Here is a 23,375-nt window from a genome sequence, read left to right as displayed (position 1 = left end):
CATCTAAGGACAGCCAGCCCCTTGGCAGTGCTGTCATGCTGGTTATTCATTTGGAGAACATTCACCAGAACTGCTTCTACCTTACTTTATTTTCCTCCAGGTAACATGTTAGTCCAACCATTATCAGCTCTCTTCTAGATGAAATACCTGATAGGATCTCCAATGCTCAAGCATGCATGTGTGCTTCACACTCTTGCTGTAGTTCAGGTTTTCTGTTATCATTGCATTCCGAATCTGGATGCCATGAATTACAGGTCTGTGGGCTGAACTGCAGACTTGTTCCTATGTTATTCTTCATTTCTGACTTGTGGCCATCCCCATGAGGTTTAAATGAAGACTGTGAGGTAGCAGCAGAGAGGTGTCAGGTTTGAGGACAGAATCCATGTGACATGGATGTTACATGTGATGAAGTGACCATCTGGTATAATGATCAGGGCAGAGGTCAAAGAGGGGGATGTGGGTGTGAGAGCCTGCTATGAGTGGGAGAGAAGCCACTGGAAGTCATAGTCTGCCAATATTTGTCAGATAATCCTATTTTATTACCTGAATGGTCTTGTTTGATCCTGTTACAGTTTTGCAACAGCACAGGGTTACCCCTGCCACTCATGGGCAGGCAGAGTTTTCTCCCATCCATACAATGCTGATGGAATACACACCAGAGATACCAGCTCCGAGATACCATTCAGATTAAATAAATACGCCTTAAGGAAAACACTGTGACTTTGTACAAGAGAATCGCCCTAGATTCTCCTAATTTTATAATTAACATCCTAAAATCTTGTGTATTTTCTTTCTTGGGGCCAGTGAAAACTCAGGGCCCCACGGAAAAGAAGCAAAATATGTCAATATGTTGGAAAAAAACCTCTAGGATACACAAGCCAGCTGTTGGTTTGGAAAGTGGTGTCCTCTCAGTGCCAATGACTTTGTCCAAACAGAGCTTACCAGGGTATATTTACGGGTTAATGATTTTCATAATAATTAAAATAAAAAGTTGGTGATTGCTTTTGACCCATACAAGCCAATTTCTTACAGTTCAACCTAACACATTACCATATTCTAAGTTAATGGCTGTTTTTTTCAAGTTAGTATTTGGATTAAAGTTCCAATACTGAATTAGACTAAAATAATTAATTGAAAGCATAAGAGACAAGAAAAAGTATATGAAAACTTAATTTATTAGAGAATAATTTTTTTTTATTAAGTAAAAGCTTTAAACAAAAACCAATAATTCCACAAACCAACAATGACTCGGTAGCATGCAAGTACAGTAGGCTGGAGAGGCATGTTTGCTCTTGATGAATCTATATATAATAAACCCTCATTATGTTTGATTCCAGAATGTATGTATACATTGGCTTGGCATGATTCATAATTTAAAGTAAAATAGAAACATAAGGGCAACTTAAACACTGGTTTAATTTATATGTGCCAATTCAAGGTCAGTGACGAGAGCTCCATTAAAAAAAAAATCTTAAGTCAAAAAGTCTTTAGGAAGCAGCCACATCCCTATATACATTTGAAACTCGAAGGCTAAGAATCCATTCTTGATGAACACCATGAAACAAAGGATGTATAACATCCACCACGTATCTGTTTCAAAAATGGAATGTTCCCAACATTATCCACCTCTTTACATGTAAACATCACAGTTTGAATAACTACAGAGAAGCCATCAGAATGAGTTCCACAATACACTAACCCTCATGAGGCACCCCTGAGCTCTGTCTTAAAGCATCCACTTCAATCCTGGGGCTTTAAGAACATCTTCTTTACTTTAATTGTTGGTTTTACGTATCCATTTTCATCTTCTTCATAGTTGACCCGGTCTCTTTTTTTGGCAAACTTTTTTCCAATTGTCCCCACCAAGGTCTCATATCTGTTAAGACGGTATGCAGCACAAGTTTAATTAAATCCAAAAACAAATAAGATAGGAATCAAGTCTTGTCAAGAATATCAAACTATATATTCAGTGAATTATAACAAATATTCAATGATTATAAAAAAAATCAAAGCTGTGATCAAAATAAACGGATTTAAAATTTATAAACTTTTCTATGGATGATTAAATTCTTCACTGTGTTTTGTTTCTGCACTATCCTGAATAAACTGAGATGTATATTTTAAAATATGTATTAGAAGCAGTACCGGTCATGAGCCCTCAACTACCAGTGTGTGTGACAGGCATGAACCTGCCTGAGCCCAATTTAGAGAAAGGAGAAAGTCCTCTTCCTGCTGGGGCACTCCAAGGAAGACGGTGGGGAAGAAGAGAACCCACGTGAGAGACAAAGAATGCCGGGCCCAGATTATAATGTGGTTCCAAGGTGACTGTTACCTTCTAGCCATTTCTTCATCTGATACATCGAGCTCCACTGTTTCACCTTCAACTTCCTCTGTTTTGTTCTTGGAGTTCATCTGAAGCATTAATTTCTGAAAAATGCAACAGCACTATCAGGGCTGGAACAGGCTTATTAAAGAAACTGGTATCAATTATATTTGAAGGTAGAGAAACAGAAGTCACAGAATCTACAGGAGTCACCAAAATTTATAGGGAATTCTCTGTAATACTTTACTCCACAATGTGCTAACAGAAGTCGGCTCTGAATGAAGAAAATAGTAAGACAAAAAACGCCACTAGATTAGACTTCCTGCTAATAAGTTTAAATTGTATTTTAGATCATAAATCTTTTTTTTTTTTTTTTTTTGAAAGAGAGTGTGCACATGAGTGGTAGAGTAGGGTAGAAGGAGACAGAGAGAATCTTAAGCAGGCTCCATGCTCGGTCTGGACGAAGCCTGATGTGGGGCTCAATCCCAGGACCCTGGGATCGTGCCCTGAGCTGAAATCAAGAGTCGGATGCTTAACTGACTGAGCCACCCAGGTGCCCCTTGATCGTAAATCTTATTAGTTCCTTATATCTAAAGCAGGCACACTGCCAACATGTTCTAGTGAGCAGGGGAAAGAAAAAAGCAAACTTTCAAATTTCCTCCAAATGGGAATGAATGGAAGAATACTACACTCAAGAGTAATACTAAATGCAATCTTTAAAAAAATTTTTTTAAGCTTATTAATTTACTTTGAGAGAGAGAGAGAGAGTGAGACAGCGAGCATTCCAAGAAGGCCCCATGCTGTCAGCACAGGGATGGATGCAGGCTTCAAACTCATGAACCATGAGAGTTTCAGCCCTGAGCTGAAACTAAGAGCCAGATGCTTAACCGACTGAGCCATCCAGGTGCCCTTAAATGCAATTTCTGGAGGGGGGGGGCGGGCAGCACATTACTGGATGGAAGAACTGGGAGGCTGGTTCTGATATCCCCGGAAGGACCAGCTTCACTCTGGAACAAGAGGGTGGATAATACATTCTACATGATGCCCACGTGCCATGGATCTCTCCTCCACTCTTTTTCTCACATTAACCTTTTCTTGATAGTTACCCCCTGAGAAACTTTTTTTTTTTTTTTTAATGTACAATACCTTCTTTACAACAAAGGCAGGACAAGGAAGGGACAGCAGAAGAGAAACCAGATTCAGGTGCTTTTCCAACATTTATAGGACTGAAAAGAAAATAATTCTGGGAACAGAAGCTCTGTGAGGGCACAGACTTTGGTTCTCTGCTGCACTCCAATGCCTCAAGAGGGCTGATGAACCACAGGTACAGAATAGATATTTACTGAATAAATGAACTCCATGCTAGGTGCCAGTAAAGACACATGCAACATTAAAAATGTGTTCTAAGTACATCCTGCTTATAATGAAGTAAGTGCTCTCAAGTTGGTACCTTTTCATAACCAGCTGTATACCTAAATTTTCTCATGTTTCATAACAGCGCAGATCTGTAAGCCAAACAGTTCAAAACATTTTCCCAGAGAGAATGTATTCTGTGTTTCAGAGTACCAGTCCTGAAAGCCATTTTCTAATAGGCTCCCACATCAGAACCCAAGGGCCAGGCCAACTTCTTTTCTCACTGTACGAGACATACTGTGGAGGGCTTGCCTACCCCCAGCCCCAGTCCCTGGGCATCGAACACTCATAATCTTTGCTTCCCCGCCTCCCCCCTTACCCCACTGCCCTCTTTCTCTTCCTCTAAATCTTTAAGCAGGCCAAGGCAAGGAAATTACATATTAAAAACAAACACTTTTAGTGTTGATTTTGTGTAAGGTAAAGATAACATCTTAATTATCATGCATCCTTAAAAAACGGAAAAGAAAGAAAACCTACAATCTCTGAATAAAGATTTAGCTAATGTGGCGATTAGCGTGGTGAACTCTGGTTCTCTTCAGGCATCCTTATAGAGTGGTTTTCAACCAGGGGTAGTTTTGTTCACCAAGGGACCTTTGCAATGTCTGGATACATTTTTGGTTGTCACAAGTGGGCCACATGTGTGCACGTGCACACTACTGATATCTAGTGGGGAGAGGCCAGGGATGCTGCTAAACATCTCAAAATACACAGATAGCTACAAAGAATCATCTGGCTCCAGATGTCAGTGGTGGCAGGGCTGAGAATCCCTGGCTTCACGTGATAGTCATCAAACTAAAAATTTACATCATAAACCTCCATTTGGTTGGCCAAGTACCTGATACGATGGCTTCTGGTACATGTGCCAGAATGCTAATAAATATTTGTTAAATGAATGTCTGTGCTTCTCTACAAAACTGAGGCATGGAAATTCAAATCAACAGCTCATAAGGTGAATATTTACTTTTCAAACAAACTTTCCAAAGGATTCATTTAAAACTCTATTTACAAGCTCAGATTAAAACCTGTCCGTTAAAAAGTCAAATTACTCGATTCTTAAGTAACGTTTTCCATTAGAAAAGATATGTTTCTAGATGCAAGAAAACAATTTTTCATAATAGCATCGCATGAATAAAACCTGGACGTTCTTGTAAAAGCCCGGAGTTGAGATTCTAACACTCATGGAAGCGCTGTCAGGGAGCGCGTGCTGCTGTATTAAATTATCTACTCAACTCCACCACAACGTGAGGCAGCAACACTGCAATTTCTTTAAATAGCTACAGCAGTATTTCAAGACTTGTTATTTTCTATATAATGAGAAGAAATGCTACCCGGTGGGAAAAAACCTAAACCCAATTATTAGCAGAAAGAATTCAATTGGAAAATTTTAAAATGGGAAGCAATTATATTTAATACCTCAACCTCAGGATTAAATCCTCTGAATGACATTCTTCCATAGAGAAGGTCTTCACATAACAAGAAGCTCTGCTCTTCTATTATGAAACACCTAAGCAGGAAAATAAGCCTGTGTTAGTGGCATGTCTTCTTATAACAAAGCACAGCAAATAAAAGTCAGGATTTCAAGTGAAAAATCGATCTTCCGGTTCTTAGCAGAATCAAGGAAAAGTAAGGTAAGACTTCTATTTTTTTTTAAATTTTTTTAACATTTATATATTTATTATTGAGAGACAGAGAGAGACATAGCGTGAACAGGGGAGGGGCAGAGAGAGAGGGAGACACAGAATCCAAAGCAGGCTCCAGGCTCTGAGCTGTCACCACAGAGCCCGATGAGGGGCTCGAACCCACAAACCGCGAGATAATGACCTAAGCCGAAGTTGGATGCTTAACCGACTGAGCCACCCAGGCACCCCAGTAAGGTAAGACTTCTAAAGTAGGGGTAGAAATAAAAACTGATGACCTTGGCCAGCAAAGCCATTAGAAGACAAGAGCTGGAGGCTGCAGGCACAGCCTTGCCTAAACACATTTAATTGGCATAAATGCCTACACAACATAGAGATCTAGACTATTTATGATAAACCTGAATTTTCCGGGGGCACCTGGGTGGCTCAGTCAGTTGAGCGTCCGACTTCAGCCCAGGTCATGATCTCGCGGTCCATGAGTTCAAGTCCCGTGTCGGGCTCTGTGCTGACAGCTCGGAGCCCAGAGCCTGTTTCAGATTCTGTGTCTCCCTCTCTCTCTGACCCTCCCCTGTTCATGCTCTGTATCTCTCTGTCTCAAAAATAAATAAACATTTAAAAAAAAAAAAACAAAACACCTGAATTTTCCAAATCTGAAGCAGTTTCTTTGATGTTTACATCCCCAACCCCACCAACTTCTTACTAAGTTCTGATTAAATACCCTGAAATCAGAGTCCCGGCCAGCTTTAAGAGAGCGTATTAGCTGGAGCTCTTAGCTACAAACAACAATGACTGACTTGAGCAGAGAAGGAATTTATTGAAAGGATACCAGGTATCTCACAGAATCTCTGGGATAGCTGGATGAGCAGGAATGGAAAATAGGCAGAAATAAAGGTAGCTAAGTCGTCAACCCCCAACTGAAACATGGTAAAACCTATCCTGGTAAAAATGCTGCTGCATGTCAGGGGGCTAATCTCTGGACAGCAGAGGGCACCGGGCAGCAACTTGTGTTGCCCTGGAAGGAGGATGCAGATGTGTTTCAGACTCCAAAAGGGCTTCCTCTGAGTCACCAGTTTATTACCCCAGTCCCAGGTAAGCATATCTGACTACAGCCTGAAACCATAGAGAACACTGGGAAAGTAAACACCTGGCCATTTTGGCTTCTTTGGCAGAAAGCAGGCCCTTCTTGTCAAGATTCACTCACTTAGCCAACACCTATTAGGCCAAACTGTGTGCCAGGCAGTGTTCTAGAAGCTGGGGGGACAGCCATGAGTAGGTCTCTGCTCTCAAGGAGGTCACATTCGAGAGTGGTGCCAGATGATAAAGATGTATATTATACAGTGGAAAAAGATGAAGGTTATTTCACTCCTGTCCTTAAGAGAGCAACTGGTATCAAACTAGTCCTCCGACTTTAGCCAACGATAAAATAGGACTAAGTAGGAAACGAACAAGTCAAAGCACAGCGCTGTGATGCTTGAGAGAAAAAAACCAGATGAAGTAAGTTTTCTGACTAAAGGCAATGAATGCCCACCTTCGGACTGAAGGCAACATCTAGACTGTGGAGTGGGAGTGGGAGCCCAAACTAAGCCCGGTCTTACTGAAAGGAAAAGGGAAATTGAAGTTTGGGGATGAAGTATATGGGTCAAGAGACCAGAGATGGGGAGATATATAGAGGAATTCTGGGATCCTTTATGCAAAATTTTGCATATTTGTTTCCCTTGAATGTTTGGCCAAATACTAGACTGTACACATGCAGGTCAAGTCCAACAGTGTCAGGGGAAAAAAACAATTTCCAGGAGAAGAATTACCTGGTACATTAGTTTCCTAGGACTGCTATAAGAAATTACCACAAAATGGATGGGCTAAAGAAACAAGAAACTTATGCTCTCAATTCTGGAAGTCTGTAATCAGTGTCACTGGACCAAAATCAAGGTGTTGGCAGAGCCATCCAAGCTCCCTCCAGAGGCTGCAGAGAATTCATTCCTTGCTTCTCCAGCTTTCTTTTGACAGCCAGCAGTCTGTGGCTTGTGATCACTGTAACCTCTGCCTTCTCTTCTGTCTCCCTTTTATAAAGATACACGTGATTGCATTTAGGGCCCACCCCAGAAAATCCAGGATAATCTCCCCATCTAGAGATCTTTAACTTAATCACACCAGTAAAGTCAACTTTGCCATATAAGCTAACATAGGTTCCAGGGACGAGGACGTGAATTTTATTTGGCGGACCATTTTCTAGCTTACCATCCCTGAGAAAGAAAATTTACCCTAAAATTGTACGTTGAACAAATACAAGATTTGCACAAAGGAGGGAAATGTTTCAGTTGTGTCTATTTAGAGTGGGGGGACCAAGCTGAATATCCTTTGACATCGAAAAGAAAGGTCACCCTTCAGGAGTAGGACTCATCTAGCAAGACAGTCAAGGCCATAAAACCTACTCTAACAAAAACAGGGACCAAGCTGATTGGAATGTAAATCAATTGCCTGATGGAACAAATTCAACACTTTATTAAGGAAGTACAAATTCCAGGTACTCAACAATGTAATACATAATGTGAGGCCACAGTAAAAAGTTGCTAAACATGTAAGGAAGTAGGAAAATGTGACCCATAAACAGGAGAAAAACAAATAAATAGAAAAAAAGAGATGATGGAATTAGTACAAAAAGTACTTTAAAACAGTTATATTAAGTATGTTCAAGGATTTAAAGGAACACAGAAATGTAATGAAGACACAAATAAGGAACATGAATTAAAATATGGAAATTATGAAAACTTATCAAATAGAAATTTTACAACAGAAAATACAGTATCTGATGTGAAAAATCAGAATTGTCCTCTATCTATTAAAGAAACTAAATTCATTATTATGAGAGAAAACTCCAGATCCAGATGGCTTCACTGGTGAATTTTATCAAAAATTTAAGGAAGAAACAATACCAATTTTACTCAAACTAAGAAATGAGAAGAGAAGGAAGGGACACTTCCAAACTCATGTTATGGCCCAAACTACAGGCATTGTAAGAAACCTACAGTGGAATATCCTTTATGAATATGAATGCAGAAATCATTATTAAAATATTAGCAAATCGAAAGAACTATATATACAAAACTTATGAATACCAAGGGGTGATTTGTTTCAGAAACATAAGGTTGTTGTGAAACTGAAATCTCAAGATAATTCCCATGTTAACAGAGGAAAGAAGAAAAACCATATGATCAACTCATTAAAAATCATTCGACAAAATACAACATCATTTACAAAAGTCTTCAGGAAACTAGGAAGAGAAAGGAAAATCTCTCATGCTGGTAAAGGACATTTAGGAAAACATACAGCATTTTATATACTTAACAGTAAAATAGTTAATACTTTCTCCGTAAGATCAGAAACAATGCAAGGATGTCCATTCTTATCATTGTACTGGAGATGCTAGCCAACAACAAAGGAAGAAAAGGAAATAAAAGTTTTAATTTTCTTCTCTGTAGATGACAACTGCATATGGAGATAATCTCAAGAAATCTACACAAAACCACTAGAGTTGGTGAATCAATTTAGCGCAGTACAGAATACAAGGTCTATATACAACATTTCTAAGTACGTAAATACAACAAACAATTTTGGGGAAAAGGCTATTTGCAATAGGAATTAAAAATATGAAATACACAGGGATATATTTAAGGATATATACACAAAACCTCTCCACTCCAAACTACTAGCAATTACTGACGGGTATTAAATAATAGCTAAATAAATGGGTATATCATGTGTATGGACTGAAGAACACAATTTTGTTAAGATACCAATTTTCCTCAGATTGATTTACAGAATCAATGCAATGCCAATCAAAATCCTATTTTTTGGAGGAGGAAGGGAATCACGGAAAGAAATTAGTAAGCTGATTCTAATATTTATATGAGAATACAAAGGATGTAGACTAGCCAAAACAATCTTGAAAATAATAAAAGAAAACTTGCGCTATCTGATTTTAAGACTTCGAGACTGCAAGATTCAAGACTGCAATCCATAGTAATCAAGCCGATAGGATAGAAAAACTTATGGTGCAAAAGAATTGAGTCCAGAAAAAGACCCATACTAATACAGCATATTGCTTTTGACCACAGCATCAAAACAATGAGTAAAGAAAAATATTTTCTTTAAATAAATGGTACTGGGACCATTGATTTTCTATAGAAAAACAAAACAAAACAAAAACAGACCTTGATTTCTACCTCACACCACACAAAATCACACACACATAAAAATCAAAGACAGATCACACATAAAAATGTAAAAGCTAAAATTACAAACATTCTACAAGCAAACATAGAAACTATATTTGCAAATTTGGTACAGGCAAAGATTCACTAGACAGGACCCAGAAAGAACTAACTATAAAAGGCAAAAAAATGAATGAAACAAAACAAAAGCTACTGTTCATCAAAGACAACATTAATAAATAGGCAAGCCCACAAACTGGGAGAAAATATTCCCAATATATACATCTGTTAAAGGATCTGTATTCAAAATATAAAGAACTCCTATCTCTACAGAAGTATGTAAGTTTTACCTAAAAAACAAAACGGAACAAAACCCTACATAGTGATATGCATGCTGAAGTGTTCAGAGAGAAAATGTCTGCAACTTACTCTGAAATACACTAAAAATAAAATGGATTGACAGATGTATAGAGGGATGGATAAATATGTAACAGAAGATAGTAGAAAAAAATGTAACTATTTCATTTTTAAAAATGGGCAAAAGAACTGAATAGGGACTTCACAAAGGGAGATACAGAAATGGCCAATAAGCACATAAGAGTTCTTTAACATCAGTCACCAGGAAAATGCAAATTAAAAAGCATAATGAGACACCACTAGAATGACAGAATAGGTAAAAAGAAAAAGATAACCTCAAATGTTGGAAGGACTGGAAAAATCAGAACTCTTACACTTCTTTAGTGAAAGTGTAAAATGGTGCAATCACTGTGGAACACGGTCTGAGAGTTTCTCATAAAGTTAAATATATATGCCAACCTTACAACCCAACAATTCCACCTTTACCGAAGACAAATTTTAAGCAGAAAGAGTTGGGGGTCCCCAGAAAAAGAAAGACAAAATCACAGCTTTCGTGATATCAGAGAAGTCATTCTAGGTCCCCAGCTATTTTGGGTGATCAATGCCCTACATGCTCAAGCACACTTCTAGCAGAACTTCCTAGGAGGTGTCAGAATTACAAAGAAATGCGAAATTCTCAGTAAAGATTTTAAAGGAACAAAGAGAAACCAAAAACACACACTCTACCAGGCCAGGAAATAGCCTAACCAGAGACAATAAACCACTTGTAAAACTCCCTGTGCTGTTTCAAAAGTAAGAAAGGCCCAGTATCAGGAGCCCAAGACCACCCATCCAGTTTATACTAGCTGTGGGAGCATGCCCATTAGTCCTTTCCCCTCTCCCGACAGTTCCCTTGGCCTCCCTACAGTGTTAGTCTCCACCCTCGGAGGAGCACAAGCGTCATTCACATAACATAGGATGTATGTACAGGCATGTTTTCTAAGTACGCCTGCACTGCCTCATGTCTGCCTTTACATGCAATGACAAAGTTCCCCTTTCTGAATATTCATCCTAATCCTAAGTAAAAGAAACCCACTTGCCCCTACTTGGGAGAGTCATGGCTTTGGAAGTCATTCCCTGTGATCTCCTTATTTGCTGCAAATAAAGTTTGCTTTGTGGACAACTCCATCTCGTGTAGTCCTTATCTGTAACTCAGCAAGGAGCGAACTCACGTTAGTTGTAGTTTTGTCGTTTGGCTACAAAATGAAAATAGGACTCTATGCCAAGTATGGAAGGCAATGAAGAAGAAAATGTGAAGACAGCTGGGGAAGAGCAGCTAGATAAAGGTCCTGAGAAGGCAGTGTTAAGGGACCTGTCTGAGAAACAGGGAGGAGGCCTCCGTGAGGGAGAAGGAGTGACAGAAGGGAATGCTGGTAGGAAGTCAGTATTATTTTCACAGTGACAGTAAGATGTTGTTTTCTTCACTGTGTTGACCCTTACACAGAGGGTGCAAAAGCAATTATGAGTAAAAGTTCACCTTAGCATGAATTAAAGTCGTGATACCATACTACACTAGTAGTCATTGCATTATTCACTGTTGGTTTTCAAAGTCTTTAAAAAGGGAAAGAAGCCAACAAGAATGTTCTTGATAAAACAGTAAAAAATCTATTTTCATTAATCTCAGTCTTCAACAATATTCTGCATACAAAATAGTAAATATATTATATATACACATATATAATACATAACATATATGTGTATATATATATACGTCACTTCAAAGGAACAACTGACAATACTTGCTGCCAGTAACAAAATTCAAGCTTTCAAGCAAAAAGTAGAATTTTGAATAGCTTGTGTATGGCATCTTGGGTTTGATAGCTTCTCAATACTTAAAAGATTTTTCTGATGAAACCGATGGTAATATTAATGAATGTTTTTTGAAATCATACAATGAAATGAGTTAACATTTAGAAAATCTATACAACTCACCGAACTAGCAGTTTCCAAATGAGAAATGCATGATGTTATGAAATCATGCATGGATAAAAGGTCTATTCAAAATGTAAGGTAGACTAATGATTATGAAAAATTTATTGATGCTTTGAGACTCCATGCTGCAGTTAACTGTAAAGAAACTATTTATTGGGTTTTGGAGTAGTGTCGAAGAATTACCTGGAAAAGCTATTATAATACTCCTCTCTTTTCAATTACATCATCTGTGTGAGGGTGGATTTTCTTTATATCCCTCAACCAAACCAACAGACTACAATACAATAGGTTGAATGCGAGGGTTAAGAGAAATCACCCAGAGAATCCACACATCTTCTATTATGCCAGACACTGAAAGATTTGCAAAAATGTAAAAACAGTGCCATTCTTCTCACTAATTTTTTTTTATCTTGGAAAACAGTTATGTTCTCATGAAAAATATGTTATTTGTGCTAACATGTTAATGAGGCTACCTGTAGAGTGAGCATTTGAAAATTTTCATTTTAATTTCTTACACAGTAAATATCGACATGAAATAAACTACACAAATGGAATCTCTTCAGGGGTTCCAAATAATTTTACAAAATGTCAATGGTCCTTGAGCCCAAAACTTGGAGAACCTCTGTTCTTTGGGTTCCTCTCTACCTGGCTCTCTAGTCCAGCCCGCACCTCACCTCCTTCAGCACCTCCCATTCCCTGAGACAGCCTAAATTCAGGCACACATTCTCCTGAATTTTTGTTCAGCCTTTTCCACAAATGTGAGATTCCTTCTCAATTGCCTAATCTTGGTCCTTGGGCAGTGCAGCAGATAAAACCTCATCCATCTCCCAAATCAATTACCCCCCTCAGGAAAGCATCATAACTACTCTCACTTCAGACAAAAGAAAGAAGCAGGGGCCAGGAATGGATTCACAGCAGGACCACTGCTCCCTGAGAGGGCCTTTCCCAGGGGTTTCCATTAACACAACAGCTTTAATATAAAAAAGGGACACAGATGTTATCTATAAGCATAGTTTCAATAATTAGGAAAATTAATAGAGTTAGCAAAAAATTAAATATTCTAAAACTTAACTATAAGCATTCTGTATTTTAATATCCTAATTTTCATTAATGAGGACCCATAATTTTATTATTATTTTTTTTAACATTTATTTATTTTTGAGACAGAGAGAGACAGAGCATGAATGGGGGAGGGTCAGAGAGAGGGAGACACAGAATCTGAAACAGGCTCCGGGCTCTGAGCGGTCAGCACAGAGCCTGACGCGGGGCTCAAACTCACGGACTGCGAGATCATGACCTGAGCCGAAGTCGGCCGCTTAACCGACTGAGCCACCCAGGCGCCCCTATAATTTTAGAGTCAAAACACATCCAGGATATTACTGATTTCATCTATTTTTATAGATGAGTAAGTACTCAAAAAAACCCAGACTTGCCCTAAATCCACAAATAACATGCATGGCAAAGCAGGGGAAAAACACCCGGTAGGGAAACAATTCTCTATGGGTCTCTCCTGTGAATGAGGCGTTCATTGCCCTTTTGCTCTGGAACATCTTTTCAGGGATGTGTGTATAGTGAGCTGCTTTGAAAGGCAGAGCTACTGTCTTCCTTCGGAGCAAAGTGCAGACTTGCTTAATGTCCAGTATAATAATGTCTCTCTTGGGGCCAAGGGTAAGTTGGCTTGTATTCCAGTATCAAAGATAACAGGAGTCCTAAGTTCAGGACTTCTCAGCTGTGATGCAAAACTACTGTGGGTACCACAAACAGGTGGGCCTCACCACATCATCCCCCACGGGATCTGGGGAGCAAGCAGGAAATGACACAAAAGAGATACCCACACTGTGTGTTGTGCTGTGAGCAATGAAGTCCTTGCGTCTGACCCAAGAGTCTTGTACCTTCCACCAGCATCCGTGAAACTGTGGCAAGCTAACCTGTTAGTTTACAGTATGATCTCAGCTCTCACAGTTCCTAACATTCATTAGGCCACAATATGCAAGCACAAGAAGCATGGTAGCCAAATACATACTTTTAAAGCAACATCCTGTGGCAAAAAAGCAATTAAACTGGCTATTCTCTGCACTGGGGCACATCCTTTGGAGAAAATCAATATGGCAAAAATACAGTGAAATCTCTGATCTGGTAAATTCTTCTAGGAATTTATACCAAGCATCTTCTATCAGGTTCCCTGGAAACAGACTCTGAGACAGAGTTGTGTGCAGAAGTATTACTGGCCGGTGCTGTTTGGGAGATGCCCCTCTATGGAAATAAGGACAGCAGGAGAAGGTGACCAGCAATGTGGTTACACTAAGGCCTCAGCCCTTACGAACAGCTCTGGACTTCGGAAGGTCCTGTGGTTGTTCTAAGTTGAAGCAAAGCAACCAGGTCCTCAATCCGCTACACAGCTTAGGCATTGGCCAGGGGTATCCCTTAAGGGGAGGTGTGGACTGAATAGCCCTAAATGTCATCACTGAATTGTAGCAATATGGCTGACATTACAAATGGCATCCTCTAGACTTCTAGAGCAAAATCCCCAATTTCAGAGATAGCAGGGACCCTCTGGAATAATTCAGATGATACCACCACGGAAGGATTCGCAAACACAAAAGAGCAAGAAGGAATGGGTGGATTCCATAACAATCAAGTATAAGGAAATACATGTGCCACCAGAGTTTACTGTGCTTGATAGGACTGACCTGCTGTGGTGAGTGCATCACATATATTATCTATTTACTTCTCATAAGGTATGATACTATTATCACACCCAATATACAAAGGACATAAGACGAGTTAAGTAACTTGCCCGAGGTCACAAGTAAGTAAGTGGCAGAGCTGGGCATCAAACACAGGTCTGCCCCTTTGCAGAGTCCATGCGCTTAATTAACCAATCCATTCCACTGGCTCCCTACTTGGGATAAAAATACACATCCTGAGGACATTCATCCATTTTCCTCTCCACATTTATTTCTCATTATCTTCCCCTACTCCATATCTTGGGAGGCTGATATGAATGTTATAAATGGAAGTGGTCCTTTGCAGTCTGGAACCAGGCTTCCTTCCTGTGGGACTACCTCAGCAGCTGAGGGTAGCAGCTCTTGTAAGATGCACTCGCCACAGGCCTGTCTTCCGATTCAGTAACCACTCCCTCCCCTTGATCCTCTGGGCCTGGAGTGGAAATTATTCCCATCACACAAGCTATGATGAATGCACTGTCCCTGGTGGCTTCCCTGTGTCCTGCCCATACCTGTTATACTCTCCTCAAATTACCCAATTTGACAGTGTCATCTTTTCCTGACAACAACTTGACCCAATACACGCATCTATACACAAAACAGGTGCTGAATGATGGCAGAAGCTTATTATTTACCATTAGGGTCTGACTCTTTGTATCCCCTGCAAAATACGTATGTTGAAATCTTAACTCCCAAGATGATATTAGGAGGTGAGGCCTTTCAGAAGTGGCCAGAGTCATGAGGGTGGGGCCCTCATAAATGGGATTAGCACCTTACAAAGGAGACTCCACAGAAACCCCTAGCCCCTTTCACCAGGTGAGGACATGGTGAGAAGGCACTAGCTATGAACCAAGGAAATGGCCATCACCAAAATATGACATCTTGATTATGCATTTCCAGCATCCAGAACTGTGAGAAATAACATTTCTATTATTTATAAGCTACCCAGTCTATGGTATTTTGTTACAATAGCTTGAAAGGATGGAGACATTTACCTCCTAGGAAAGGAACCTAAAGGTCATTTTTCTGGGAATAATATGCTGGGGGGATGGGGGGGGGGGAAGAATACTGAAAACAGGATAGAAACCATCCTGCCTTTCAATAAAAGTAAGTAACAAAATATCTGGAATACTTTGTGTAAGTTTAGTCAAGGTATAAAATTAAATTACAGCTTCTTACCAGTAATGGTCCCTTCCTATGCCACCCTGCCCGCAAATCTGCACAGCCCCTGGCATTATCTTCCCCGCCTTCACTGCCATATTGCTTCCTGTGAGAAGCAGTGGAAAGAAGCAAACAGAGAAGCAAGCAGAAAAACAAAGTACCTTCCTTCCATATCTCCTGGGGGGGACATGCTTTCTGTCTTTAAAGAAGGACACCTAGCCTTCCAGAAAAGATCCAGAGAAGGTCAGCCAAATGAACAAGGGAATTTTAACATGTTAAAAATGAAAAAAATTATTAGGTAAAGAAAATAAAAACTTAAATTGCCTGAATCAGCAACATCTTCAATCATCGGACAAAGTTTAAATAAAACTACTGTCCCATAGAGCTTACTAAGGTAAAAAAAAAAAAAAAAGCAACTAGAAGAAATGAGAGTTTTAAGAAGAATTTAGATAAAATCAATGGATGATATGAATCTATTGCTCCTTCATTGAAAATTATTTATCAAGCACCAACCAGGAGGAACAATCTAGCATGTTATCCCAGCATTAGCCATGACCAGGTGGTGGACTCTGGGCAAACTATTCTCTCTTAAGCTTCAGATGCCTCAGCTATAAAAGGGATGGAATCAGAGTAGCCAGCTCCTAAGTCGGCTCTGAGGATTAAATAATTAAGAGATATAAAGTGCTTAGCTCAATTCCTGATACATGCTAGAGACTCAATAAATGTTAGCTAAGATGATTGGTATTAACAGCAGTAAAAATTAAAAAAAATAAATAAAGGAAACAAACCTAAAACTCTTGAATTGCTTTTAAGAAGCTCAGCCTGATGAAGAACTCTATTACTCACACAGAACTGGAAAGCCCTAAAGTACACACCTTCAAACTTAATCTTCAAACTTAATATGACAGGAAGCACAGGGCCAGAGTCTTATAAAGGCCCCCCGGTTATTACCAGAGACAAGCGGGTTAGATTCATCTATTCAATATAGAAAAAGAATAATGTTATAAATGAGGGCCAGTAAAAATGTATAAATCCAAGTAGAACTTATATAGATTTAATAATTTTAGAAAACTATTTGCAAAGCTAACTCAAGAAACCGAACAGGTATTATTTTACAGGCTTTGTGTCGCTGGAATGAAGATGTCATATTTGCAGGGATTTCCCTCTGAATGCCCAAAGCATCACTGATATAATTTCTAATAAACCTACTCCTTTTCTTTAAGCTCTGGCAAATCCAAGTACCAGTGCTCTTCACTAATGATTTTCTTTTCTTCCTCTTCTAGTTGTCTCTTGGTCTCTGAGTCCAGTCCCCTTTGCATGAACTGTCAAAACAAAACAAAATCAGTGTCAGCAACTGGTTTTCCCAAGTTAGAGTGGAGGAAAACACAGATAACTTTATTCTTCCACATGCTTTCCCTCGTTTCTTCAAGAATCCCATCTCAGGGGTGAGGGTGGAGGTGGTGTGACCAAAGTAGCTTAGCTCTGCCCTAGACGGCATCACACCAGACTAGCAGGGAGCTGACTAGAGCACACAAAAAAGTATGTGGACTTCCTACAGAAGACTTCAGAAAGATCTTTACCACACTTTAGTCCGTCTAATTTAATAAAACAAGCAATAAAAAACTGTATTCGATCAGTAGCCCATAAATATTTTAGTTTTACATAGTGGCCAGTGGGGAAAGGCTAAGACAAAAGACACAGATCATGACACGCAGGTGGAGACAGAAAGTGAGAGGGGCCAAAAGAAGGTGAGAGACTCAGTACTTTCTGAATCTCTCACCGACTCGTGGAGCCCACTGGTCTTCATACCTGCTGATCTTAGTGTGGAATGGCCTTTCTCATGCTCCTCCACCTGGCCAACTCCTGGCCCTTCTGGTATAGGAAAAACTACTCCATCCCTGTGAAATTATCTCTGATACCTGTAAGCAAAATCGGGATTTCTCTCCCAGATGCTTCATATGACACCCTCAAATAGTCTCACCACATTTTAATTCCTTGAGCATCTGCCTCTTCTGGAGACCTTGAGGGCAGGGACTTTGTCTAGATTGTCTCCTTCCTCACTTTTAGCATGATGAATGATGCATAGTAGGGGCTCTGTAAACACAGACCAAAGCAAAGCTGTATCTATAAGCCTGCTCTTCACATATCTCTATCCTCTGAAAGGCTGCTCACCTCTACGGCTGCTCTTTATTCTAAAACGTGCAAAAGTACAATTCAAAATGGGGCAGTAGAGAAACCCACAGTTCAGCTGCTGGTATCTTCCCACAACAGCTACATTTCCTCAGGAGAACCAGTGAACACACTAAGAGGTTGACCACAGCAAAACAATAATTAGCTCTTGTCCAAGCTCTATATTACTTTTCCCTTCATTCCAACCTTCCCCCAAACATAAGCATTTTTAGGTATAAGGGCTTTGCCAATGAATGCTAAATGAAATGACGAAACTTGAAAAACATTTACAAATAAAATACAGTGATAACATCCAGTTCTGCTGAGGACGTAGTGAGACTGAATCACTCATACTATTGCTGGTGAGAATATGAAATGGTACAGCCTCTGTGGAAAACAGCTTGACAGTTTTGTACCAAACTAAACATGCACTTACCATAAGACCCAGCAATTGCCCTCTTGGGCATTTTATCTCAGAGAAATGAAAACTTATGTTCACTCAAAACCTTATACAGGTATATTCACGGCAGCTCTACTTGTTAACAGCTAAGAACTGAAAACAACCAAAATATTCTTCAACAGGTGAATGGTTAAGTCCTAAGGTACTTCCAATGCATGCAATACTACTCAGTAATAAAAAAGGAACTATTGATACACTCAACAACTTAGATGGATCTCAAGCGAATAATACTGAGTGAAAAAAGCGAATCCCAAAAGGTTACATCTTGTATGATTCCATTTACATAACATTTTTGAAGTAACAAAAGTAGAGAAATGGAGAACAGACTCATGGTTGCCAGAGCTCAGGGAAAGAAGAGACTGGGTTGGCTACAAAGGGACAGCTTCAGGGAATCTCATGGTAATGCAACAGTTTTGTATCTTGAATGTGGAAGTAATTACATAAATCTGCTCGTTGATAAACTGTATGGAAATCTCTCTCTCTCTGTCTCTCTCTCTCTGTCTCTCACACACACACACACACACACACACACACACACACACACACACACGTAAAACAGTAAAATGAAATACACTCTGTGGATTGTACCACTGTCAATTGCCTGGCTTTGTACCGTATTCTAGCGATATAAGACAGGGAGAGTACAAAGGCTCTCCCTGTAGACTTTTTCCAACTTCCTGTGAATCCATCATTATTTTATTTACTTCTTTATTTAAAAAAATTTTTTAACGTAAATTTTTGAGAGAGAGACACACAGAGTGCAAGCAGGGGAGGAGCAGAGAGAAAGGGAGACACAGAATCTGAAACAGGCTCTAGGCTCTGAGCTGTCAGCACAGAGCCTGATGCGGGGCTTGAACCCACAAACTGTGAGATCATGACCTGAGCTGAAGTTGGACGCTCAACTGACTGAGCCAGCCAGGTGCCCCTTTCATAATTTTAAATAAATGTAAAAGAAATGATTGCACTCTAAAGTGTTTTGTAGTCTTCCTTTCTCCTTTTACCTGTGTCTATAGCCTCAGTTTTTCAGTGGAAGCCTCTCTCTTCCACTGAAAGAACTGGCAGTTTCTGGAATGCATATTCTGTACTTCCCAGTCCTCTGTCTCTGCTACTCAACATCATGTTTCCATTTTCTACTCAGCAAAATATCAACTTGTAAAGGCCCAGAGCACATGTCCTTTGAGTCTTCCCTGACTGAGTTTGGCCAAGCTCTTCACCGACTTGTTCCCATAAAAGAGTACCTTTCCCTATGTCTAAAAGCCTTATAAACACTAGCTTATTGTTCATTTTGCTTCTTCTGTGTCTCCCAAAAGACTGAGATTCTGAATAGCAGACCATGTCTCTTATTCATCTTATATAACTAGGACTCTGGCTGCCCTTGGTACTCAGGAAGAGTTCAATAAAGGTTCTCTGAATGTAAGTCTGGACTTGCTTTATTTCTTCAGACTCTCTTTCCTGGGTGGTTCTCTTTAAACCCAGATGCCTCATTTCATCTTATATTCTTGGTAATACAACTCACCAATCCTGCCCAACTGCTTTTTTATCTCCTATTTTTAGTCAAGTAGTATTTATGGCATACAAAATAGCTATCTATATATGTGTGCTCTGTGCACATGGCAAGGCTAGAACACCCTGTGAATATAAAATCAAGCAACTCGATTTAGGTAGCAATCCAATTCTCCTGACTTCACAGCATCTAAGAACACTCTATAAAGCTTAGTGATTTGGCTTTACGCACAACAGAGGACCTAGAGCTGGTACCACAAACGATAGTCCTTAGGCTGGATGTCTGGTGGTGTAAATAAAGTTTTATTGGAACAAAGATATGCTCATTTGGTTCTGAGTTACAATGGCAGAGGTGGGTAGTTACAATAGTGAGTGGCCCATAAGCCTAAAGTATTTTTCATCCGTCCCTTTACAGAAGTAGTTCAGCAACTCCTGTCTTAAGAGTCCAACAGAGCTAAAATGACACTGAGAACAGCCAACTATATCCTTTACTTTCTACTTCGCCCATCATTTCCAGCTCCTAACAGCTGACCAAGTCAGAGGATTTCAAGTACACCTGAAAACAACTGTATTAGTATTAAATCCTCAACTCTTTTATTCTTGCTCTATACTTTGCTCTGGCTGAACAGCTACATTGGATACAGCAACCTAATGCAGCTGCTCCATTAATTCTCGTAGGAATGGATGTGCATTATACTCCACTCTGTGCATAGTATCTCCTGCTGTCCTGCCAAAAAGCTCTTTTTCATCAATGATTGAAGCTGATAACTCAACTAGAAAATATGTGTAACCTTCTCCCCCCTCTTCTTTGCTTCCAATGTCCTGTTGAGTGTTTCCCAACCACTAGGGTAGGGGTTGATACTTTTTTAAGGTAACTTCTTCCTTCCCAACTCTTGAGTCGGATCTTTCGTCAAAGTCTTACTCAGCGTATCTTCATTTGATGTACCTGCTTTGCCAATCCACTCCACTGCTCTGATTATAAATGAGAAGTCAAAGAAGACTCTGTTGGGTAAAAATTCAAAATTTGCTAATATGTATGAAAAAAGAACTTCAGAAATTATAAATGATATGACTTACCCTCCACCCTCACTCGTCCTATCCATCCCTACTCATACCCTAGCTCAACCCCATTCGAATCTGGCACATGCAACATTTACTCTTCAATCTTTCGAAACATTATTTATGCCTTGCTTCCTTTTTTCTGGAAATTACTCTTTAAGCATGATATCTAACACTGCGCAGTAGGATTCAGAGACAAGCAGTATGGAAGAGTAGTTATGAGCAGGGGATGTGGAGCCAGACTGCCTGGGTTTGGTCCTGTCTATACTACTTATTAGCTGTGTAACCTTAGGCAAGTTACTTACTTCTCTTTTTCAGTGCTTCAGCTATAATAGAGGAATAATAACTAAACCTACTTCACAGAATTATTATGTGGATTTCATGGGTTGATACATGCACTTAGAACAGTTGTCTGAACACAGAGCAGAAAGTATAAATCCTTGTTATTATTCAAGTTTGAAGGCCTGGTTGTTTCCCGTTTTAGTTCCTGTATTCATTTTATCTACACTTGTCTTTTTTTTTTTTTCTCTCTTCCACTTTGAAATCATGTTTTTTTTTTTTTAATTTTTTTAATGTTGATTTATTTTTGACAGAGAGAGGGAGAGACACTGCGCATGAACGGGGGAGGCGCAGAGAGAGAGGGAGACACAGAATCCGAAACAGGCTCCAGGCTCTGAGCTGTCAGCACAGAGCCCCACGCTGGGCTCAAACTCACAGACGACGAGATCATGACCTGAGCTGAAGTCAGACGCTCAACCGACTGAGCCACTCAGGCGCCCCTAAAATCATTTGATTGTTAAACTGATTCAGTTTCGAATCTAAAATCAATTTCGCTTAAAGCTGACATTCACCTCAACTGTTATAATTCTCTCCATTCCCGCTGCCATTGCAACCAGATCATCAGAGCTTCTTGTTTGGTCCTTCCGACTGCAATTTTGTCCCTTGTCAGGTCTTTCTTTCACCAATGTAGTCTCTACAGGGCAGTTAAGGTAACTTTGAAAAGTAAGAAGCACAGCTAAGATGCCGCTCCCCCTGCTCAAAAGCTTCCTCATCATGTTCACAAGATAAAGGGAAAAAATCCTTAATCTGGCCTAAAATTCTTCACATGTTGTGGCCACTGGCTACTTTTCCAGGCCCACATTTTGCTACTTGTCTTCCAAGCACATCGAGTTATTTTTAGTTCTTGGAAAGCTCAACAGATGTTGTGGTCTTTGCGTCTCAGACTTCTGAAGTCGCTTTCCCCTCGGTTTGTGCTGCCATGCCCCACCCTCCCACCGACCCTTCAGTCTCTACCTAAGGGCCCGGTCCTGCCCAAGCGCAAGTGAAGTTCCCAGGGCTCCCGGGGCTCTGAGCATCACCTCACTTAGTGCTGAGCCACCCTGCTTGCTTACGTGTCTGTCCTATCTGTCCGCGCGCTTTATGAGGGAAGCTGCCGGATTTATAACCCAGCTCCCGGTGCCTAAGGCAGAGCCAGCGCTAAGTGAATGAATGAACGTCCGAACTGGAGGCCCTCCGTGGCCTCCGCAGTGGCCCCGCGCGCCCGCCGCCTCGGCCCCGGCCGGGTCGCCAATCCCAGGTACCCCTGTCGCCCGGCCCGCCTCCCCGGCGTCCCCACACCTTCATGCGCAGCAGGTTCTTGGACAACTTCGTCTTGCGCTCCGCCGCCATGTTGGCTCCTGCTCCGGGCCGCGGGCCACCACCAGCCCCCGCCGCGCACGCGCACTGCTGCCTGCGTCGCGGCGCCGTCTTACGCAGCTCGCGTCGTCCCGCCCCGTGGTTCCGCCCCGTTTCTCGCGCTCCGGCGCGTCCCCGGAATCTCCGCGCGTCGCCTCAGGGAGCGCTCGCCTCACGGAGGAGCTCGGGGTAAGGACACGGCTAGCGGTGCCGGGGTGAGAGGGACTTGACACGGGGAAGGAGACGTCTGAGGTCCTGGAGGAGGCCCGAGCGCCGGCCGCCGCGGCTTCAGCCGGGCCCTTCGGAGCGGCCTGCGGCGGCCGGTGGCCGAATATCGCCGCTCCTCACGGACTCCGTCCTGCCGCGCGTCGCCGACTCAGTCGGGCCGGCGAGACCTTTGAGACGCTTGCCCCACCGTCCCGGCTGGACCGAGTCTATCACGTATACCACTTTCTCCCACGTTCACGGTCACCCCGTGCGGCGGCTGGGTAAACTGAGGCACGGGGAGGCCGCTCAGCTGGCCCAGAGTCGGAGGGAGGGAGGGAGGCAGGCGTGTGCAGACCCCGCCCCCCACATCCGGCTTCGGCAACGCGTGGGAAACCGCGCGGGTGTGCGCGTCTTCGAACCCGAACGGGCCTTCTGTGGAAGCGCCGGGCGTGAAAGCGAAGGCGCGAGGACAGGGCGGCCACCTGTCTTAAAGGATTGGAGAGA

General features: G+C 41.2%; 1 protein-coding gene across 4 annotated transcripts; it reads right to left on the bottom strand.

Annotated features, from left to right (window-relative positions):
• Window positions 1-1,172: 1,172 nt before the first annotated feature.
• Window positions 1,173-22,695, bottom strand: MPHOSPH6 (M-phase phosphoprotein 6). 4 transcript variants are annotated; one of them, XM_047836451.1, is made up of 7 exons: window positions 22,608-22,669; window positions 21,842-21,983; window positions 20,878-20,933; window positions 17,009-17,121; window positions 5,150-5,240; window positions 2,333-2,427; window positions 1,173-1,876 (listed from the first exon to the last, which is right to left on the bottom strand). In XM_047836451.1, the coding sequence occupies exons 4-7, from the start codon at window positions 17,116-17,118 to the stop codon at window positions 1,741-1,743; spliced, it is 432 nt and encodes a 143-aa protein (XP_047692407.1). In that variant the 5' UTR covers window positions 17,119-17,121; window positions 20,878-20,933; window positions 21,842-21,983; window positions 22,608-22,669; the 3' UTR covers window positions 1,173-1,740. The 4 variants fall into 4 exon arrangements, with proteins under 4 accessions (XP_047692407.1, XP_047692408.1, XP_047692406.1 ...); XM_047836452.1 differs by lacking the exons at window positions 20,878-20,933; window positions 21,842-21,983 and adding an exon at window positions 17,781-17,893 and having other exon boundaries at window positions 22,608-22,695; XM_047836450.1 differs by lacking the exon at window positions 20,878-20,933 and having other exon boundaries at window positions 22,608-22,672.
• Between the last annotated feature and the right edge of the window lie 680 nt (window positions 22,696-23,375).

The sequence above is a fragment of the Prionailurus viverrinus genome, chromosome E2 (assembly GCF_022837055.1).
Source record: "Prionailurus viverrinus isolate Anna chromosome E2, UM_Priviv_1.0, whole genome shotgun sequence".
Taxonomy (NCBI): domain Eukaryota; kingdom Metazoa; phylum Chordata; class Mammalia; order Carnivora; family Felidae; genus Prionailurus; species Prionailurus viverrinus.
The sequence above is the reverse complement of the archived record's forward strand: the minus strand, read 5'-3'. Positions and strand labels throughout refer to the sequence as shown.

What these genes read in the sequence shown, in the direction of transcription:
- MPHOSPH6 (XM_047836448.1), bottom strand. Translation starts at nt 22,658, where the DNA reads ATGGCGGCGGAGCGCAAGACGAAGTTGTCCAAGAACCTGCTGCGCATG. An exon ending in CCAGAGCTTAAAGAAAAGGA is followed by an intron (nt 5,241 to 17,008) that starts GTAGGTTTATTA and finishes TTTCCTGCTTAG; the next exon opens with GTGTTTCATAATAGAAGAGC. An exon ending in GATTTAATCCTGAGGTTGAG is followed by an intron (nt 2,428 to 5,149) that starts GTATTAAATATA and finishes TGCATTTTTCAG; the next exon opens with AAATTAATGCTTCAGATGAA.